This window comes from Antechinus flavipes, chromosome X, assembly GCF_016432865.1.
Source record: "Antechinus flavipes isolate AdamAnt ecotype Samford, QLD, Australia chromosome X, AdamAnt_v2, whole genome shotgun sequence".
In the NCBI taxonomy this organism is placed as follows: Eukaryota; Metazoa; Chordata; class Mammalia; order Dasyuromorphia; family Dasyuridae; genus Antechinus; species Antechinus flavipes.
Genome location: NC_067404.1, coordinates 81,790,218 through 81,810,617, shown reverse-complemented (window position 1 = coordinate 81,810,617; position 20,400 = coordinate 81,790,218). Strand labels below are relative to the sequence as shown.

The window sequence follows — 20,400 nt, the reverse complement described above, 5'->3', positions numbered from 1 at the left end:
TGAGGAAGTAGGATGCCAAGGGGAGCTGGCCCAGACTGCTCTCATGAAGGTCATCCACCATGGTGGCCTACTGCTGCCACTTGTCTGCAGTGACGCAAAGTGGAGGCCCGAGGTCCCACAGAACAGAATTTCTGTGGCCTCTCACCATCCGCACTAGCACCCGTGGAACCCTGGGCTTTATGACTTTGTGGAGCAAAGGCAGGTTGGGAGGAGAAGCAGTGCCCTGGGAGGGAGGTTGTAGACTAGGCCCCAGAGACAGACAAGTCACTGAGGATTGGCGATTGTGGGCTCCCCTGCTGGGAATTGGAGTGGAGGGGAACCAAAGAACATCTGATTCAGTGTTATTTTCCCATGGAGGAAATGGAAATCAGTCTAGGGAAGTGGGATGGCCTGCCTGACGGGTCGGCCTCCTCTGAGATCAGCTGCATGTTCTTTAACGGGCTTGTCCACTCACAGGAGGGGGCAGCTGCCCTTCCTCGTTGGACTGGGAACCCTTAGAAATCGGAGGCCATGTGGCCTGTTTGGTACCCCTGGTCCCAAGCACAGTGTCTGACCCACAGCACGAGCCTGATCAGTGCTTGTTGTCTTGCCTTGATTTGACTTACCAGGTGCAAAGCCACGGGAAGGGTTGGAGAAAGGGAGTGACGCTGATCACTCAGCCCCCACAGAAGGGAAGGAAACTTGTGGGAGTGAGGTTGTAAGCCTGAAGCCAGGGGGCTGGTCATGTGACTGCCAGCAAGTCCCCCCACTTTTGGGCCTTGGTCCCCTCATCAGCAGAGTGGGCTCTCCAAGTTGTTGCCAGCTCCATTGTTCTGTGGTTCTAAGGGTGGACAAGGAGCTCGGGGACAGCTCATAGGAAAAGGGGCATGGGGGTGGAATGCAAGCCATGGCATCTCTCCTGGGCAGAGCCCTCGGGAGGCCCTGCTTGGCCTCCTGCCTTTGCCAAAGGCTTCTGGAGACTGAGATGGCCCAGGGCGGCAGAGTGGTGTCTGGAGGCAAGATCGGACGCCCTGGCTCAGGGGTTGAGAAGGATTCTCACAGCCTGCTGAGTTTGTGGCCTGTAGCAGCATAGGGCAGATAGCCTCTAAAAGGGGGCGAGGCCCCAGTCCTTCCCTTGCTGCCAGGGAGGGCCCAGTGCCTCCGAGCTAGCCCCTGCAAGGGACCCTGGTGGCTCCTGTGCAGATGCTGGTGAGGCTGGAGGGAAGCGGGCACCGAGAACCAGATCGTGAGCCAGAGCAAACAGCAAACGTGCTCGACTGGTTTGGGGCAGGGCTTCCGAGGGGGTGGGGAGAGGGGGCCCTGCCAGGCCCCTGGGCCACATGGCCCCGGCCCGGGAGCACCTTCTCTCTCAGGTGGTGTGTGGCTGCCCCGCCATGCGGGTGGGACAGACTCAGGCCCCTCAGGGCCCCTCAGGGATCACCTGCTTCCAGCCTGAGGAAGCAGCGGATGGGAGGCAAGCAGCCTAAGTTGTCAGAGTCTTTCTTGTAGGAAGTTTCTCCAGATGAATGGGAATCGGCCAAGATCGCCAGGAAGGCCGGCCAGTCTGTGAGGTAGGTGGCGTGTGAGCGGGACGGGGCTGGGGTGGGGCTGGGCTTGGGGCCTGTCCTGCTGTGGCAGAACCCCTCAGCCTGATCCATGGCCCTGAGGACTGAAAGGTGGGAGGAGGCTGTAGGGAGGCCACAGACTTGGCATTCAGGGACAGCCAGAAGTGTATCCTGGTTCAGGAGCTACAGGGACAGCCCAGGGTCACAGAAGAGGCTGCCCCAGCTGCTTCTGGCCTGGCACCTGTTCTGTTTGCCCCCCTGGAGGTGGATGGGCAAAGGCTTCCCTCCCTGGGGGGCACATGTGCCCTCCCAGAACACACCTCCTAGTGCTGGGGAGAAGGGAGGGGTCTTGTCTGCTGGGCAGAAGTATGCAAAAAGTGGAAGTGACAGCTTCCAAGCAAGGAGGGCATGATGGGATTGCTCCTGCCTAGGAGGGCGCCCCCTGCAGCTTTATTAAGAGCGCTTGGCCTTTTATCGTTAGCAGTCTCCTGAGACCTCCCATCAGCCCTCTGTCTTCCCAAGGATCCATGCTCTGGGGTGTTGTGCAAGGCCCTTAATTCTAGCTGCTGGTCTCAGGAAAGTGTGTGGGAGTGTGTGGGGAGCATGTGGGAGCACATGTGGAGTATATGAGTGTGCACACATGCAGTGATGTGGTGTGGGGTGTGTGGGTGTGGGTGTGGAAAACGTGTATGTGTGTGTGAGGGGGTATGGGCACTGTGTGTATGTGTGTGCTATGGATATGTCTGGGGAGTGTGTGTGTGTTTGGTGTGCCTGTGTGGGATGTGATGTGGTGTGGTGGGTGTGTGAGTATGTATGTGGGTTCATCAGTGGTAATGGGGAGCACCTTGCCAGCAGCCTGTGAGTCTGTGAGCTGGCAGGGGTCTGGCCCAGTTGGCAACAGCTTCCCAGACAAGGTAAGGGGGCAGCCTCTGGCTGGTGAGGCCCCACTAGAGGCCGGGGGCCTGGTGCTGACCATCAGGATGATTGTGGGCAGCTTTCCTCCCACATCTAGGCCCCGTTGGTTTCCTCATCTGTAAAATGGATGAGATGATGGTAAAAGGCCTTTGGAGCCTGAAGGTGCTAAAGCTACGGGAGCCAGCGTGATCAGTCCAGGAGGAGAGAACGTTGCTGGGGGCAACACAACTTAGTCACGGAACAGGCAGGAGACAAGGCTGGCCCATGGTTCTAGGCCCCAGGCTGGTGAACCCAGAGTAGCGAAGTGGCGTACACAGGTAGGGGAGGAGCTGGGGCAGGCCCTTTGGGCCAAGCTGGGAAGTGAGCCGGGGACACAGGGTGATCAGTAGCACAGGTAGCGGGTGGCTGGGAAGCCGCCATCACCCAGAGTAGAGTCCTGGGCTTAGGTGGTGAGAGAGCACGAGGTAGCGGGCAGACCTTGGAGAACAACTGGGCAAGACGAGGACCGGCTGGTCAGGCGTGTCCAGTATGGGCAGGGGACGCTGGCGACAGAGGCCGATCAAGACGGGGCGCTCAGCCTGGGCCAAAGACCACCCCCCTGTCTCTGTCCCCAGACGCCCCACACCTGGCTCGGGGTCTGCCCCACAGTCAGTACCTCCTGGTGTTTCTTGACTGTTGTCATCAGCTCTGACTTAAGGGCAGTGGGAAGCCTTGGCAGTGAAGCCAGGAGAGCAGCAGAGAAAGCAGTCTTCTCTGAGGACAGAGAAGAAAAGGGGCAGAAGGAGCTTTGGCTGTGGAAGGCAGGGCAGACAGTGCCCAGGGTAGCAGACGGACCAAGGAAATGAGCTTCTGGGGCCCAGAGTGCTGAAAAAGCAAGAGGCAGGAGGAAAGAGACCAGAGCCACAAAGAAGGGAGGGGGACAGGCCCCACGATTCCAAGCAGGCCTAGGAAGGCCTCTTCCTCTGAACCCACAAAGAGGCAACAAAATGGGAGGCTTCTTGTGGAAGGGAGACTTATCCTGCTTTGCTCAGCCCCTTTCTGGAGGGAAGGCACAACCCCCAGACCCCACTGCTGCCACCGTCACCCCCACCCTTTGGAACTTGGGGCTTTTCTTCTGTCAGCCAGCCTCCAGGGACTCTGGCAGGATGGCAGAGGCTCTGATGCTTAGTCGGTGCCAAGAAAGGCCTGGGCTGCTCCCTCCCAGATGCTAGAGAGAACCTTCACAAATTTGACAGGGGAGGGGGCCCTGGGGGCCATGATGCCCACAGCCCACTTGTTTTGGAGGGGCATCTGTTGAGTGATGAAGGGGGAGGATGGGAGCCTCAGTGTGATTCCCAAGAGGACCACAGCTGGCACAGCAAGAAGCCAGAGTGAAACCAGAACTGGGCCCTGTTCTGGTTCTGGCCAAGAGCCAAAGGACCGTGTCCGTGCCCGAAGCGGGCCTGAACATTTCCACACCTGGGGCAACTCTTAAACAGCAGTGTCTTCAGGTGCTCGAGAACATGGGCCCTCAGCTCTTGCGAAAGGACTCTTCTTGGGCACTTCTCAATGCCCTTGATGGCCAGTGAGGCCCAGAACTGAGTGCAGTCCTCCCGTCACAGGCCAAGCAGGCCGAGGCCTCCCTCATTCCAGGTGCCTGCCCTGCACATGATGACGAGCCACCCCTTCTCAGGTTGGGTGTGAGGAGAGGCCTAAAGTACCAGGAGAGGGGAGCCACAAAAGAGGAAGCCCGCTTGTGGAACGACAGCCATCGGGCCATCGAGTGTGACCCGTTGGCTGGAGCCTCCCTGAGGATTTGGGGATGGTGATGGGTGATCTTAGCCCGGGCCCAGGCTGAGAACAGCAGAGGCAGTTCCTCCCCTGCATCATGGGCCCACTGTGTCGCCAACATTATATTCTTGGCTTCCCCCTCTGTAATTTTGCCATCGATTTGCCAACTATTTGGATCCCCAGCTCCTTTTCCCAGAAACCATTTACCAGTCTCCCCTGTGCTTGTGCAGATGGCTTTTTGGACCTGAGCGTAGGACTTGACATTTGTGGCTATTATGTCTCTCTCAGCATCTTCATTGCACTCCCCTGTTTGAGGCCACTGAGCTATTTGGGGATGCCCGTTCTGCCATCTGGTGGGTTGGCACCCCTTCCTGGGCCATGTTGTCCACAAATTGGATAGACAAGCTCTCTGGGATTTCCCTAAATCACCAAGAAAGTTGCTGCTGAGCACAGGTGGGGGCTGGGGCCAGATGGATCCTGTAGGCCTTAGGGCAGCCTCCCTCAGTGGAGCTGGCAACAGGCACTGCTCACCTAAAGCCATAGCTGTCCCTCAGGCTCCGGGAACAACTCCAGCTGCCTCAAAAGACTCATCCGGCACATGGGTGGAAGAGACACCTGGGTCCCTTCCCAGGAATGCTCAGCTTAAGCGGGGTGATGACAAGGGGCGACTGGCCACCTTCAGTCACTTCAAGCCAGAAGCTCCTGGTTGGAGACCCGGAAGGGGCCTTGGAGGCCCTCACTGACCCTAGCCCCCCACCAAGGGACAGAGCCAAGCTTGAACTTGGGGCTCTTGCTGTGGAGGCCCGGCCTTTACTTTTGGCCCTCAGAGTTGCCTTCTTAGAGGCTGAAGGAGCACAGAAGTCAGAAAATGGGGCAGGAGAGGACCTTCTTTGGCTTAGGAGGAAACAGGCCCAGGGAGGCAATGTCTCTCCTGAGCTCACAGAGTAGCCGGAGTGCCGGAGGCACGATTCAAACAGCTCTCACCGCCAAGCCTCCACGGGTGTTTGGAAGGGAGTGGTGCTCTGGAACCTGAGAAAGAGCCAGGGCCTGCCCTCAGGCTTGGCTTTCTCCTTGGAACTGTTCCACTGAAGGAGGCTGACATGGCCCCTTGGAACTTTGGGCCTCAGCCTACTGGGTGGTGGTTGCTGGGTGACAGAAGCCTAGGAAGGAGGTAGCAGAGGGAGACAAAGGAGAGGGGCCAGGAGTGGCAGGGGAGCCCGGAGGCCCTGTGAAGGAGGGAGCAGAAGTGGGAGCTGCCCCACAATTGGAGCTGCCTCCTCCAGCTGTCCATTGTACAGGTGTGCCATCTGAGACCTAGAGAGATCCAAGGACTTACACCCAGCTAGTGAGTGGCAAAGCCTTGACCCCAAGATCCCACGCCCCAGGCCCTTCCCCCTGCCTCCTTCCAGGCCCCAATGGGGACTGGAGGCTAGAAGCCTGCCTTTGGCAAGGAGGGCTTGGGCTTCTGGAAGGACTCATGGTGGAAGCCACCATTAGTCAAGGAGATCACATGATTGCTCCCTTCCCCCTACATGTGCCCACAGAGTGGGACCTGAAGGCTGATGGCTCCGGGCTTTTTAATTAGGAGATGAGTCATGAGAAACTTGGGAGAGCCAAGAGGGAGCTAAGCCTGAGGGTAGACCCTGGCTCTTTCTCAGGTTCTAGAGCTTCTGGGTTGACACCAAGGTATTCTGGGAAATGGCTAAGTGAGAGGGAGGGATAGGGACCCCCACTGTTGACTCCCTGTTGCTGAAGGCCTTCCTACCCTTCAGCTTTGGAGAAACAGAGGCAAGAGAAAGGAATGGTTTGGGAGCTTGGGGCCTTCCTTGGGTCCTGGGTTCAGACCCTGCAGAGGGCAGTTGAGTTGGCGGGTTTTCTGTCCGTACATAGCGGTCACGTGGATGCCCGGGTTAGGGGCAGCATGTAGGGGAGGGCCGAGAGCTCCCCATAATTCAGTGGGTCTCGGTTCATCCACCCCCACTCAGTGTGTGTTGAGTGCTAGAGAAATGAAAGCAGGTGAGAATTCCTTGGTCTGCTGGAGGTGAGGTTCTGGGCAGAAGGGAACCCAGGTTTGTTGGAAGGAAAGACAGCTGCCCACCAGGTTGTGAACTCTGTGAGCCTGGCTGAGGCACTTTACCTTCTGTCTGCCTCAGTTTCCCTCTCTGTAAAAGTAAGGGTAATCCTATCACCTGCCTCCCCAGGGGTACTGTCAAGGACCAAACCTGATGGAGAGTGTTTTGTAAACCTGTAACTGTCATCTGTGGTTACTTTAATTGTGAGACAGGATCAGGTGGGCGTGCCCTCCGAGGAGGCCCTAATTCTGAAAGGGGGAGCTAAGGGTTCCTCGCAGGGAGGGGGAGCAGCAGACTGCCTTGTTGGCCCCCATTACACCCCAAGAGAGCAGAGAACAGACAGCTTGTATTTTAGATGACAGAGGCAGGACCTAAAAATCTCTTGACAGGCCAGAGAGCGGCCAAATTGAATAAGGCGAAATTTAATAAGAGAACATAAAGCTCTGTGCTGAGATTGGGGAAAAACCATGCTCCCCAAGTCCAGACCGGGAGCTCCTGGGGGAAATGTGGGCGCTCTAGCCGGTGGAGAGCTCACTCGTAGCTACCAGTGGGACATGGCCACCCAGGCCTGAAGCCTGCCCAGTGAGGAGGTGGTAGACCTACACCCTCTGCCCAGAGAAAGCTCAGGCCCCAGCTGGGGGCCCGTGGTCGAGCCTGAGTAGCAGATATGAGGAAGGATGTTGGCATCCTAGAGTGGGCCCGAGGGAGGGGGCGTATTTAGGGGGTGGGAGACATGAAAGGTTTGGCCAGCCAAGAGGAGGCTTGGGAGGAAGAAGGCCTCATCACAGTCATCGAGCAGTTGATGCAGAGAAGAGAGCTGACTCCAGCAGGCCATGGAGGGGAGGGAGGCAGGCCATCGACCAGGAGGCCGATTTGGACTTGTAGAAGGCAGTTTTGTGATTTGAGATCTCTGAAGAAAGAGCAGGCTCCCTTGGGAAGTAGGGCCCTGATGCCCTCAGCTAGGGGTTGGCCTCAACCCTGCATGACTAATCAGGGAGCCATTGGAGGCTGAAGCCTGGCCAAAAAGATGCTGACCAATCAGCTTGCTGTTCCAGCCCGGGGATCCTATGGTCTTTGGGAGCCTGTTGGGTTTGAGGGTGGGGCAGCTTTTGGGGGGGTTATGGAGGAAGGGGGGAAAATATGACCCTTGGTCCCGTCCCACAGAGTTTGGCTGACTGTGTCTCTTACTCGATTGAAAAAAAATGGCCTTGGTCTCCGTGGTGATTATTGAACAGCTCTTCTGATTAACTAGTTCCTTGAACCACTGAAATTTCCTGCCACTGGGCAACGCTTAGCCCCTGAGCTAAGGTCAAGGGGCTTTGGAAACCAATGGCCTCATACAAGTGGCTCAGTCTGGATGGGGTCATGAGACCCCAGAATCGGGGCCAGCAAGGAGCCCCGGAAATCTGTTCCAGTGTCCACATTTTCTAGGTCAAAAAACTGAAGCCCCGAGAGGTAGCGTGACTCAAGGAAGACCTGAGTTCAAATCCAGCTCTGGTTCCTTAACCTTGTCTGCCTCAGTTTCCCTACCTGTCAAGTGGGGATAATTGGGATTTAACTCCCCGAGTTGCTTCAAAGATCAAATGAGATCATGTTTATAAAAGGTTTTGTAAGCCATAGTTCGCCATATAAAGGTCAGCTATTATTTCCCACAATCACCTTGCTAGTGAATGGGATGTGTGTGTGATAGGATTTGAGCCCAGGTGTCTCACTATCCCTTACGGATGTGAATATGCACATGGAGACACATGGTCTGCCTCCCACCAAGCTTGTACCCCCACGAGCGGGCACCTAACACTTAAGAAATTGTGCTTTCTGGAGGGGGGGGCCGTGTTGTCATTGGTCAAACGCTACCCTGTGAGTCAAGGGCCGGGGGCTTTGGGGCCTCACCGGGTTGCTCTGGGCAGGATCCTCCCAGCTCTGGCCCTCTGTGGGAACCTGCTTCTGGTGCTGGGGGCATTCATGCTCCAACGGACCTCTCCACTGTTTTCCAGGGACCGACCTCATTATAAAATCGGCTGCACACGCTCTTGTTTTGAGAACCCCGGGCGCGAGTGGTCAGCGTGCTACCGAGTAGCCTCCTCCCTGGACCTCCTGTGTGACTACGATCACTCGGTGGGGACCCTGATGGGCAGCGCCGTCTACGAGCCGCCATTGCCCCGTCCGCTTCGGGGTCGGGCCTTCTCGGAGAGTCACATCAACTTGGACCCCCCGAGCACACGGGCTAGAGAGAGGAGAGAGCTCCTGGCCAAGGTGGATGAGACCCGGCCGGACCCCCTTGGAGCCAGAAAGAAAGCCCCGCCCCCCCCTCGGCCCCCACCTCCCAACTGGGCCAAGTACAGGGGCCACCGGCTATCTCAGCACTCCCAGTACGCCAGCTTAGAGACCACCGGCGGCCGGCGGTCTGACACGGTCTTGGAGCAGCCTCGTCCCCAGGGGGGCCCGGCGGAGGTAGTGAGGAAGCGGTCCCAGAGCCTCCCTCCAGAGCCCCTGCCCAAAGACTTCCCCCCACCATCCACGGGTGACAGGCCTGGGCCAGAACAGCCTGCTCCTCAGTACTACCACCCTGGCGGGGTGTGGAGAATGCCGGAGCAGTTGGGCCTCAAGCCGGACCCCGCAACAGCAGCCAGGCAAGTCTTTCTGGGGAACCCGGGGACCCACGGGGCCACTCCCACCCAGTCCCCAGAGTAGCCTCAGACACCACCCCAGGCTGGCCCCGCACCTTAGCCAGGCCACCTCGGCCCCGGCTTAGGTCGGGGGGCCTGTGGCCTCCCTTGCCTTGTTCTGATCAGCCTGGGGGGCTCTTCTCGGCTGCCTTCTCCCCTCTGAAATGGGAAGCACGGGCAGGAAGGGCATGTGCCAGCAGCCGGGCACGTGGGCCCTGTTGGGAAAGGGATGTGAAAGGCTTCTCACGGCCTCAAGGCCCTTCTTGCCTCACTTTGAGCAGGTTTGAGCTGCTTCCTTTCTTTGCCCTCTTCGTTCAGGTATCACCTCAGCAAGCCCTCTGTCCATGGCTGCCCATTCTCCCTGGATACGCCCTGGAACGGCCCAGTTTGGGGGCCAGCGAGGTCCCCACTGCCAATACTCTCTAGGTCACTCTCAGAGGCCCCATTGACCTTTGCATGCCCATCGATGCCCTGAAGAAGCTCTTGCCCTCTATGATCCTGGGCACCCTAACGCCCTCTTTGCACATACCTGGGGCTCTGAGAGCGAGGGACTGGCACTAGTTCACAGGGCAGCAAGTGGCCGGGCAGGGAGCTGACTCAAGGTCCCTTGCCACTGCCCCCGGCGCCAGCTCCACTGCTGTACTTCTCTTCCAAGGCCTTTTATTGACCATCATCGGGCTCTTGGGAAATTGATCTGGGAGGAGCCATTGCCTCACATGGGGCTTCTCAGCATGGGTTGAATCCTCTTTTCTCCACAAACTCCATCTTGCTGCCCCCATACCACCTGCCTTCTACCCAGAGGTCACCCCAACTCCAGAGCCTTCAGCCTACAGCCTGCCAGCACCCGTTCTTCTCCCTTTCTTGCTCACACCTTGAACGGTGGTCTTGGATGCCCAGCCTACGTTTCTCCTACTCATTCTCCCCCGGGAAGGATGGGGGCCTTGTTCTCCCCCCGGCCCCCAAGGTGAAGGACTAAGGGTCCCCAGAAGCCCCTTCCCTAGCTCCATACTCAGAAGGCAGGAACATTTCTCTTGCCAGAGGGTCCAATAGGGAAGTCTCAGCCAAAACATCAGTCGGCCTAGAGCGCTGCTGTCTTGTCCACGTCCAAGCCCCTGAATTTACAGAGAAGGCCATTGAGGCAAGCCCAAGAGGAAAGGGACTTCGAATGCTAGATCGTTGGAGCTAGAAGGAGCCGCAGAGTCCTTTCCATCCCACTTCCTGAAATCTCTTTCTTGTCCCAGAAGCATCTCAAACTCAATATGTCCAAACAGAACTCGGCCTTCTCCCGGCCGAGTTGCCTAGATCTCCACATCTTCCCGGTCACCCAGGCTTACAGCTTAGGTAACAGACCCTTTCCCCGACCTCCCCTTCTCTCCTTTCTCCCTGCTTTTTCTCCTTTCCCCCTCCCTCTCTGAATTTCCAGAAGAGCCTGAGTCCCTAAGAAGGGAAGGGGCTTGCTTGTTGCTCCAGGCTACCCCTCAAAGGGCCGAGCTTCAAGGCTCAGGTTTCCTAACAAACAGCCAGTGTGCCTTTTTGCCTCGCCCAGCTCTCCATGGCGTCTTTAGCCAGCGCCCAGGGTTGTGAAGGACCTTAGGGATGGCTGACGATCTCCTCCCCACCTTTCCCCAAAAGCTTTTTTCCTGCTTCATGTCCCACAAGAACAGGAAACCTTTCCCTTTCTGGGCCCAGGAAATTACATCATATGACGAGATCCCTTCTAGCTCCTACATCCATGTTCCAAGGTTCCTCCCAGCTCTGGCTTTCTCTGATCTGTTCTGAGGTCCCTTCCGGTTCAGAATTCTGTGTTCTGAAGTCTCGTCTAACTCTAACGATCAAATTTCTTTTAGTGTTGATGTTCTATGTTCTAAAGTCCCATCTAGCTTCCCTTCAGTATCCTAAGATCTCTAACATTCCACGTTCAAAAATCTCTTCTAGTGTTCACATTTTATGTTCTAAAGTACCTTCTAGCTCTAATATTTAGTATCCTAATGTCTCTTCCCGATCTGATATCCAAGTTCTAAAGTCCTTTCCAGTTCTAACACTGTGTTCCGAAGTCCCTTCTAGTTCTAGATGTTCCAAAGTCCCTTCTGGTGCCAATATTTTTGTGTTCTAAGATCATCTCCAAGTCTGATGTTCTTTGGTCTAAGTTCTAAAGTTCTTCCCACTTCTGGCACTCCATATTTTAAGGTTCCTTCTAGTTCTGACATTTCCTGTTTCAAAGTCCTTTCCAGCTTTAACATTTCAATGCCCAATATCCCTTCCACTTCACACATTCTGTATTCTAAGATTTCTTTCAGCTCTGACATCCTGCGTTCTGAGATCTCTTCCAGTTTGGACATTCTGGGTTCTAAGATCCCTTTCGGTTCTGACATCCTGTATTCTAAGGTCTCTTTCACTTCTGACATTGTGTCCTGAAATCCTTTCCAATTCAAACATTCTGTGTTCTAAGATCCCTTCCAGCTCGGACATTCCGTGTTGTGTGATCTCTTTCAGCTCTGACATCCCATGTTCTAAAGTCCCTTCCAGTCTGTGTTCCTAAGTCCCTTCCACTTTGGACATTCTGTGTTCTCAAGTCCCTTCCGATCCTGACATTGTTTTCTAAGGTCCCTTCCAGCTTAGACACCTTAAGGTCTTTTCCGGTTCTGACCTTCCATTCTTTCTAGCTCTGACATCCTGTGTTCTGAGATCTCTTCCAGTTTGGACATTCTGTGTCCTAAGATCTCTTTGAGATCAGAGATTCAGTTTTCTAAGAGATTCAGTTTTCTAAGATCCTTTCCAGATCAGACATTCTGTGTTCTATGATCTCTTTCAGCTCTGACATCCCATGTTCTAAGGTCCCTTCCAGTCTGTGTTCCCAAGTCCCTTCCAACTCTGACATTCGGTTTTCTGAGGTCCCTTCCAGCTTGGACACCTTAAGGTCTTTTCTGGTTCTGACCTGTTCTTTCTAGCTCTGACATTCTGGCACTCTAAAGGGGAGCCTCCTGGCTAGTCCATGGAGGTAATAGTCCACTTCCCCGTCCTGAGGCTTGATGGTCTGGTTTCTTTCTTTTCCCTCTCCCCCTCCAAAGATCGGAAGCACTGGTAGAAGACCAGCCCAAAGCCAAAGAGAACTGGAGCCAGACCTGTTCTCCCCCCGAGGAGCAGTACCGCCTGGTCAACTGGAGCCCGGAGCAGCAACGGCTCAGCCCTGCCGGCCTCGGTGAGTCATCGGTGATGGGGGATGCTGGGAGATCTGGGCCATGAGCACTCACTTCCCACTTTGTTCTGCAGCCACAGAGGAATCCGGGCCTGTTCAAGACATCACGGAGGTTGAAACTTGCCGCTTGGTCTCGACACGGAGGTCGGCCTCGGCCCACGTCAACTCGGAGGAGTTAATGAGAGACGTGGCTGACAGGGACCGGTCACTGGCTGGCATCCTCAACTCGACCTCCAACATGGTGACGGCTGCAGAGGTCATGGGCGACCTCTTCCCCGCCAATGAGCTGCCTTGGAAAAAACATGGCTGCCAGAATTGGCATTTGGTCAGAAGGAGACAGGAGGTAGCCAAGGAAAGGTAGGGCCTTCGTCCTAAGTGGGCAGACTTGGGGAAAGGAGGGATGGTGACGGCAACAACCTTCCCACTGGCTGCTAGGCCTTCTGATTTCCCCCCAACCCAACCCAGCAGCACATGGTAAAGTGCCTACTGTGTGTCACACACTGGGAACAAAGAGACAAGATGAAAAACAGTACTTCCCCTCAAAGAACTGGTTTTCAACTGAGGGAGGATGGCGATAGATAAGTGTGCGTGCATGCGTGCATGCGTGTGTGTGTGTGTGTGTAATCAATTAAGAAGGAAAGTAACTGAAGGACAAGGAAAAGGACTCGTTGTGGCTGGTGATATGAGCTGGAGGAAGATGTAAGGGAGAAAGGGATGGCCCATTTGGGAGAGAGTGGAGTGCCACGTTTGGGGAATAGCAAGCGTGGCTTTCTGGTTGGCACGCTGGGCACAGGAAGCCCAGAAAATCAGACGGTAGAAGGCTCAGGAGTTAACGTTTCCTCCTCGAGGTCACTGGGAGGCAATGCCTGTTCTTGGCCAGAGTCCTGTGCTTTTGGGAAATTTCTCTGCCCCCTGTGGGGATTGCAGAGGAGACAGCTGGGAGTCCCGTAAGGAGGTCTCTCTGTGTAGCCCGGGCCGAAGGGCCAAGGGCCTGACTTAAGCTGCCGGCTGTGGACGTGGAGAAGAGGGGCTGGAAGTGAGTGTGAGAACCAGCCCTCTGGGGGCCACCAGCTGCAAGGTCAAGGGTCATCCCTGCGTGTCCCAATAGGAGCTTGCTGGGCTTTCTCCCAAAGTAGATAAAGCTGCACCTTGGCAACCTTTCCCGATTCTTCTTGGGTTTGTTTTGAAGGCGCAAGGCTCATGTCTCCCAAATCGCCCTTGCCTGGCGGGGATGGTCCGGGGCTGACTCCTGGGTGGGGAGCGGCGGCGAGACTGCCATCATTTAGGATTTATGGGCCCTGAGCCTTTAGCTGCTCAGTGACTTCCTATTAACATGCACCCAGCATGGTGAGGGGTGGGGTGGGGAGAGCTTTGTAGAGTTGTGCCAATTGGTGGCTGCCCCTCACCTAAGACACTGGGAGGCTGGGTTCCGCTCTTTTTTCCAGATGCTCAAAGTGGCCCCCCGGGCAGCCCCCTCCAGCTCAACTCTGCTTCTGTGCTCCCTCAGGCAGGAGTTCCAACCCATTTCCCCCCCGCCACCACCCGGCAGCTTTAGCAGCCCCACCAGCCTCCCCAGCCTCACCAACCCCAGCGGCCTCATCAGCCCCACCAGCCCCACCAGCTCCACTTCCTACTCCACCTACTACAACACCTCAGCTGCCAAAGCGGAATTGTTGAACAAGATGAAGGACCTGTCCCAGTTGGCCAAGGACTCCCTGGGAGAGGCTGAAGTGGACCAGGAGCTGGCTCAGAAGAAGGTAGGTGGGGATTCTGGGAATGGAGCATCCACTTGGGGCCTCTGGGCCCCCCAAACCGGAGCAGAAAGCTCCGCCCCTCCAGTGCCACCGAAGGTTCTGACCACCCTCCTCACCCAAGCCAGCCCCCAGTAGGCCATGGAGTCAGATTGCCTGCTGTGGAAAACCCAAAGCTCCCTATATTCTCTATGGCCCCACTTCCCTTGCCCATGCCTTTCCGTTCTCGGCCCAGGCCCAGCCTCCCATCCTTCGCCTCTATGCCCAGGGCCCAGGCCCAGCCTCCTGTCCTCTATGGCCAGGGCCTCCTGGAACTGGCCTAGTCCTTAATGAGCCTCCTCCCTCCAGATCTAGCCTTGCCAGTCAGCCCCTGCCCAACACGGGTCCTAATTGCTGGGCAGTCGGGAGGCTGTTAAGTGCTGCTTTGCCAGGCTGAGTGGGTGCCTTTAGAACAGGTGAGGGGGGATGTTTTCTCCCAAGAAGCACAGCACCTCCCCCTGCCATTTTTCCTCTAAACTCCATTGGCTTGTTTTTTTAATCTGATTCCTGGAATCCCTTCGCCCTCTGTCCATAGGATTTCATAAGCAAATAGTGTTGCCATGGCAACATTGCCAGGCTACTCTCCCATCTCTCGCAATTCAAACCTCCCGGAAATTGTACCTGGGCCCCTGGTCCTCTGAGGCGGAGGCGTGGGGTGGGGCGGGAGAAGGAAGGGCCCCTCCCTCCCCCCAAACCCTAAAAGAGCGGGCCGGCAGCCGTGACCTCAGACCCCCGGCGCCTCCGGCCCCCTGCCTCCTCCTCACGGGTTTCCTGGAGCTGCTCGGAGACACGGCCTATCTCTGTCTGCCCCTAGCTTACTCAGGCCATGAGCTCTGCAGGAGTAAATTTAATAAAGAGGAGGAGGACGGGAGATAACAAAATCCAGAGCCAGAGATGTGACTGTCAGGGAGACTGGGGGGTCCAGGAAGCCTTTTTGACTGGAGAGGGGAGAGTCAGGAAGACGGGACAGCCTGGAGGCGCTGCTGTGCTGCAGCCTCACTGCAAATGCCCTAAGGAGGCTAGCCTTCCAAGGCCACGGTCCAAGCCAAGTCTCTATTTGGAGGCCCAGGTTTCCAGAGTTGCCATTTAGCATCTCCTCCCCGAGTACGGAATTTGGGTCAGGATGGCAAGGCTGGCCCCAGAGGCCTATGGGAAACCTCTTTCGGGCCCTTCCCCTCAAGCCACTGTCCACATGTGGGGGCTCAGCATGCCATTCTGGGGCAGGTGTAGAGTCACCATCTTCTGTGTCTCCTCCTCTCGTCGCCTCCACCTGGGATCTCCAGGTGCTGAGCAGTCACGTTGGGGCCTAAGGACCAGTAGAAGCCAGGAAGGCTCTTTCCTGGCTCTTCTCAGGAACTCTAGGAAGCACTTTCGGTTTGGTGTAGCCAGTTTGGCAGTGCCTCCGAAGGCCAGCCAATCCAAAGCCCAGGAAGCCCATCCTGCGTTGTCTGAAGAAGCAGGGTTCAAAGTGTGGCTCTGCCACCCGGTCCCTGTGGGGCCCTCAGTGGGACCTGTTTCTTAATCCAGGGCTCAGTTTTACAAGGAGGTTGAAATAGGTAAGCTTTGAGGGTCCTTCCGGGTCTGGATCTGTGATAGGCCCAAGCTCCTCGGACCGACGATGGGCAGAAGTTGGGGCTTGAACACTTTCGGCCTAGGGGACCTCACTACCTCTGGGGCGGGGTCCCACCTTAGGAGAGTATATGGCTCCCACTGAGAAAATGAGCCCCTGCTGTCCCTCGTTAGTGGCTAGGGGCCCCAGTACATGTGTGTGATGAAGGTCCAGCCTGCCCACTCGTACCCAGAACCACCCCCATCCCCGTGCTCTCGGCCACTTCTCACCATGGCTGTTCCCGCTTCTGTCCCGTGGAGCCGAGCAGAACAAAAGCACCCTTTGGAGGCAGCTAGCACCCCATCCCCAAGACCTCCAAGGCCCGGTGCGCAAAAGCCTTCCTCTGGCCGATTCTTGGCCTCAACCCGGACACTGACCACACCGTCCTTTCTCCTCCACACCCCTGACCTTCCCTTCCACCAGCTGCAGCTCATCGCCAGCATCAGCAAGAAGCTGTCCGTGCTGAAGGAGGCCCAGCGTGGGCTGATGGAGGACATCAGTGCCAACGTGGCCCTGGGGGAGGAGGTGGAGGCCGTGCTGAAGGCCGTCTGCAAGGCCAACGAGTTCGACAAGTTTCGGCTGTTCATTGGTGACCTGGACAAGGTGGTCAACCTGCTGCTCTCCCTTTCTGGCCGGCTGGCCAGGGTGGAGAATGCCCTCAACAGCCTGGACCCTGGATCCACTCAGGAGAAGGTAGGGGGCAGAGTGAGGGTGGGGATGCGGGCCGTGTGGGCCCGCCGGCTGCCTTCCTTGGGCAGCAGCTGGGGCCGGGGAGGTGTGGCCACTTGGGAGCCCCGGGTGGGACTGGGAGCAGGCCCCTGTGGGTTAGGCCCTGCCCTCACGGAGGGTGAACCTCACAATCCTAGCAGGCCCATGGGAAGGGCATCTGAGAACTCCCAGGTTGGCAGGGCCCCCAGCCAGACCCAATTGAAAGCCCTCTTCGTTGCGCATCCAAGTTATCATCCGCTTCTGCTTGAGTACCTTGCTTAGTGGGCAACTCACCGTACACTCGGTGAGGCAGGAGTTCCCGATTGGCCAGGAGTCTCATGATACCCAAAGCCAAACTCAGCTCTTATGGAACTCTTTCCTCTGCCCACCTTCTTCCCTCATTACTCCCAGTTTGGGCCGGTCCTGACTCTTTACTCTGCCATGATCCGAAGACAGGGATCGTATTCTTTCCCTCTCTGGGCCTCAGTGGTCCCCCCAGCTCAGCTACGAGCCGATCCTGATCCCTTTTAAGTCTCCTCGTCTCCGGCTGCCCGATACCATTGGGCTCTGGTTAATGTCCTCCTCGTTTTGAAACGAGAAAGCAAAATCAAGTGGTGGGAGACAGGGACCCAACCTTTGGGGTTAGAGGGGATGGTCGCCCGGCAGTTCCCAGCTCCTGCTTGCGTGAGCATAATATTTTCCCTGATGCCTCTTGACCCCTGCCCTTTCCCCCAGCTTGTACTGATGGAGAAGAAACGCCAGCTGACAGAGCAGCTAGAAGATGCGAAGGAGCTGAAAGAGCACGTGGACCGGCGGGAGAAAGCCGTGTATGGCACAGTGTCCCGCTACCTGCTCCAGGAGCAGCTCCAGGACTACCGTCACTTTGTGAAGATGAAGTCGGCCCTCATCATGGAGCAGCGGCAGCTGGAGGAGAAGATCAAGCTCGGGGAGGAACAGCTCAAATGTCTTCGCGAGAGCCTCCTGCTGGGCCCCCAAGATTTCTGAGGCTCCTTGTGTGAGCTGGCGGGAAGGAGGAAAATGGGCCCGGAGCCGCTCAGAGTCTCAGAGTTGGCCACAAGCCCGTCCTCCCTCCCTCCCTCTGCCCATCCCTTCCTCCATCAACTCTCCTCATGCTAACGCCCCAGCCCCAAAAAGTGCCTTCTGTTGCTAAGAGCCCAAAGAACCCCCTGCCCCCACCCCCTTCCCAGCTCCAGAACCCGCTTGCAGATACTTCTAGGTGGCTTGCCTGTGCCCATGGCCTCTTCAGGCCCGGCACTCCATGCAGAACCCGGACCCAAGTCTACTGGCTCTCTCTGCTATTTTCCTCTCTGTTCAGGGGGTCCTTCAGCCCACCTGGCAACCCTCGAGAGAAACTCCAAGGCAGAGAGGGGTGGTTCGCCATTTCTATCAGGCAGCCAAACCACGGGTAGCTTTCCCTCTGAGCTTTGCCAGCGAGAGCCACGGTCAGTCCCTAAGTGCCATCCCCGGTGGCGACAGCAGTCCCTGCCCACCCGCTTCCACCCTCACAGCAGACGGCTACCTCGGCGGAGAAGCCGGCTGTCGCTTCCCAGGTCCGTGAAAGCCTAAGCCGCCCCCCTTTGGGAGAGAAGGGCCTGTCCTCCATTTGTTGTATGTTAGCGTTGTTTTTTCCATTTTATTTATTTATGCTCCAAAACCCCAAGGAAGTGGGCATTTGAAGAGGGGGTCAAAGTCTGCTGTAAGAGAAGTCTTGGTGGGCAGTCCCCGAGGCCCCCGGTGGCACTGCCACGCTAATGAGAAGGACCAGCCGTCTCCTAGGCCATGGCCACAGCCCATCCAGCCTGCCCGTGGGGCTCATATTTCAGGTTGATTTTCTCCTCAGCTAACAACCATCTGTACCCACACTTCTGGGCCCCCAATCTGGAAAACGGTGTTTTCTCCCTCATTGTAGTTGATACGCTGACTGGCACCTCCCCTCCCACTAGATATCGAAGGTCCATCTCTTCACAGAACTGCCCAAGGGAGATGGAGGCACCTGGCCTACTCCAGCCAGAAACAGTTCCATCTCCACTTCCATTTTGGCACCTCTTCTTTCTGCCCATGGGTGCAGCAGCAAGGGACTCCCAATCGGGGGGCCCACGTCTCTCGGCCTTGGCTTACCTCCGGCTACGTGGACCAATGGGGGTTTTCTTCCAAGGGAGGACCGTGCTTCTCTAGGAGGGTCCCGACAGAGGCTGGGATCCAGTAGGTGCCGGTGTGAAGAAAGTAAGGTGGACTGCCAGTGGGGCTCAGCCCTGAAGATTTCCGAGGCGGGCGATTGAGCCCGGCTCTCTCTCACCCATCAGAAGCCGGAGGCCGGCGGTGGGCTCCGGTGTCCTCCCCGGGAGGTCACAAAGGACTTTGCTCAGGCTCTTGCTGATGGGGCCTGACAGCTGCTGCCCTCCGGTTTACTATCTTTGAAAGCAAGGGGAGGAATTCAGCCAACCGGACCCGACGTGGGCGTAGTCTTTCTGGGGTGGCCGGGACAGCTTTCAGAGACGACCCCCCCAGCCCAGCCCAGGCAGCCACATTCTCCCTTATCCCCTGGGCCTTTTGTGCCGTAGCAAGGGCTAAGGGGCAGCAGCTTGCCAAGAAGGACCAGGATCTCGCTTAAGACAAAGTGAAGGCCGCTGGGTGGGCGTGTTAAATATATACTAGTCTGAGTGGCAGGACGGATGTCTGGTTTCTTTAATGGGCTCTGGGGATGAGTGAAGGCCTTCCAAGACATCACAATAATAAGCGCTGGCACTCAGGGAGAGCCCCGTGGGCACCAAGATTTCTCATGGAGCTGTGAGCTGGCCCCCTCCTAAGTGAAACCTCACAGTTTGTATAGGGTGAAAGGTCAAACCCCCTCTTCTGCCCCCTCATGACTCCCCAAGGGGGGCAGAGAAAGGGCAAATGCTATCCTCGGTGCCCCAGACAGGCCTGTCTTCCCCTGCCCTCCAGGGTCAGAGCCAGAGCCCCAAAGCGCGGGCCCTCCTGCCAGACACAATTCAGCGGGGCCAGCCGAGAAGAGGTGGATTCACCTCCCACCTCCCAAATCCACACTTGCTTACACACGCACTGGAGATCGGACCCAGTTGGGAACTGCATTGTTGGGTGCCTCTACACCCACAGAGTCACAGTAGATGGGTGGTTGTTCAAGAGGGAGCTGCATTAAGCCCAGAAGGAGAGAAGTCCCGCTCAGGGAGGCCCCAGCAGTAAATACCCAAGGAGAGCTCCGGGGCGGGGGAGGGCCTGGAGGAAGATCCTGGGAGCAGTGGTCACTTCACAGCAATAGGGAGAGAGCCCTCGTTTCTTTTCCTGCTCTTTAGAATCTCCTGGTCTGCTTCTGTACCCAGCCCTCAGCCTTACCTTGTACCCCTGGGCCCACAGAGAAGCCCCCCGCATTAAAAGGTGCTAAGAATGAACGCGTCTCGTGTTTCTTTGGGTGGCGGGAAAGGCCCCTCCTGGACCTTTTCTAGGAGGACTCCTTCTATACCTAGGGCCGAGCTGGGGGATGATCGCCATTCTGGGGTCCTTTTGCCTCTGGGAGATTTTCTGTGGCCATTTTGAAAACAAGGAGCACCAGAGTTGGACGAGCCGGAACGTCAGGCCGTCCGACTCAGGGCGTCCTCCTCATCCAGCAGAGGCGTGCGGAGGACTCGCACGGCCCCAGAGCCACACTGCCCCTGGGTGCCAACCGCCACACTGCCCTGTACCGCCAAGCTGGGCGCAGCCTTGAGTCAGGCGCTCTGCAGTGTCTAGGGCCCCCGGTATACTTGGAGGGGGCCCAGCCCCAAACCAGCCATCCTGAGAGGATGGATCATATTCTAGAAGTTCTTTTTTTTTAAAAAAAATTTTATTTTAAAACTTAAATAGCAAATAAAAGAAATAGAGGGAAAAAGTGGTCACGGGCACAGCAGAACATACAAGAGGATCCAAAATATGTACGTCTCTCCCTCATTGTAGTTGATACACTGACTGGCATCCCCCACCCCCACTAGATATAGAAGGTCCATCTCTTCACATTGTATGTATCATGTCCATACAATATATGTATAGACACAGACATACATATACGTATATGATCGCTCGTTTGCTGTTCCTGCTGACTCTTCTATTTCTCCCCA

At 56.7% G+C, this 20,400-nt stretch overlaps 1 protein-coding gene across 1 annotated transcript in view; it reads left to right on the top strand.

Annotated features, from left to right (window-relative positions):
• SHROOM4 (shroom family member 4) overlaps positions 1-19,698 on the top strand; it is a 133,424-nt gene extending 113,726 nt beyond the window's left edge. The window contains exons 5-11 of the mRNA XM_051969185.1: positions 1,489-1,550; positions 8,296-8,931; positions 12,036-12,166; positions 12,238-12,520; positions 13,671-13,920; positions 15,986-16,255; positions 17,006-19,698. Coding sequence (XP_051825145.1) covers positions 1,489-1,550; positions 8,296-8,931; positions 12,036-12,166; positions 12,238-12,520; positions 13,671-13,920; positions 15,986-16,255; positions 17,006-17,275 — 1,902 coding nt within the window. The 3' untranslated portion in view covers positions 17,276-19,698. The remainder of the gene's footprint in view (positions 1-1,488; positions 1,551-8,295; positions 8,932-12,035; positions 12,167-12,237; positions 12,521-13,670; positions 13,921-15,985; positions 16,256-17,005) is intronic.
• The last annotated feature ends 702 nt before the right edge of the window (positions 19,699-20,400 follow it).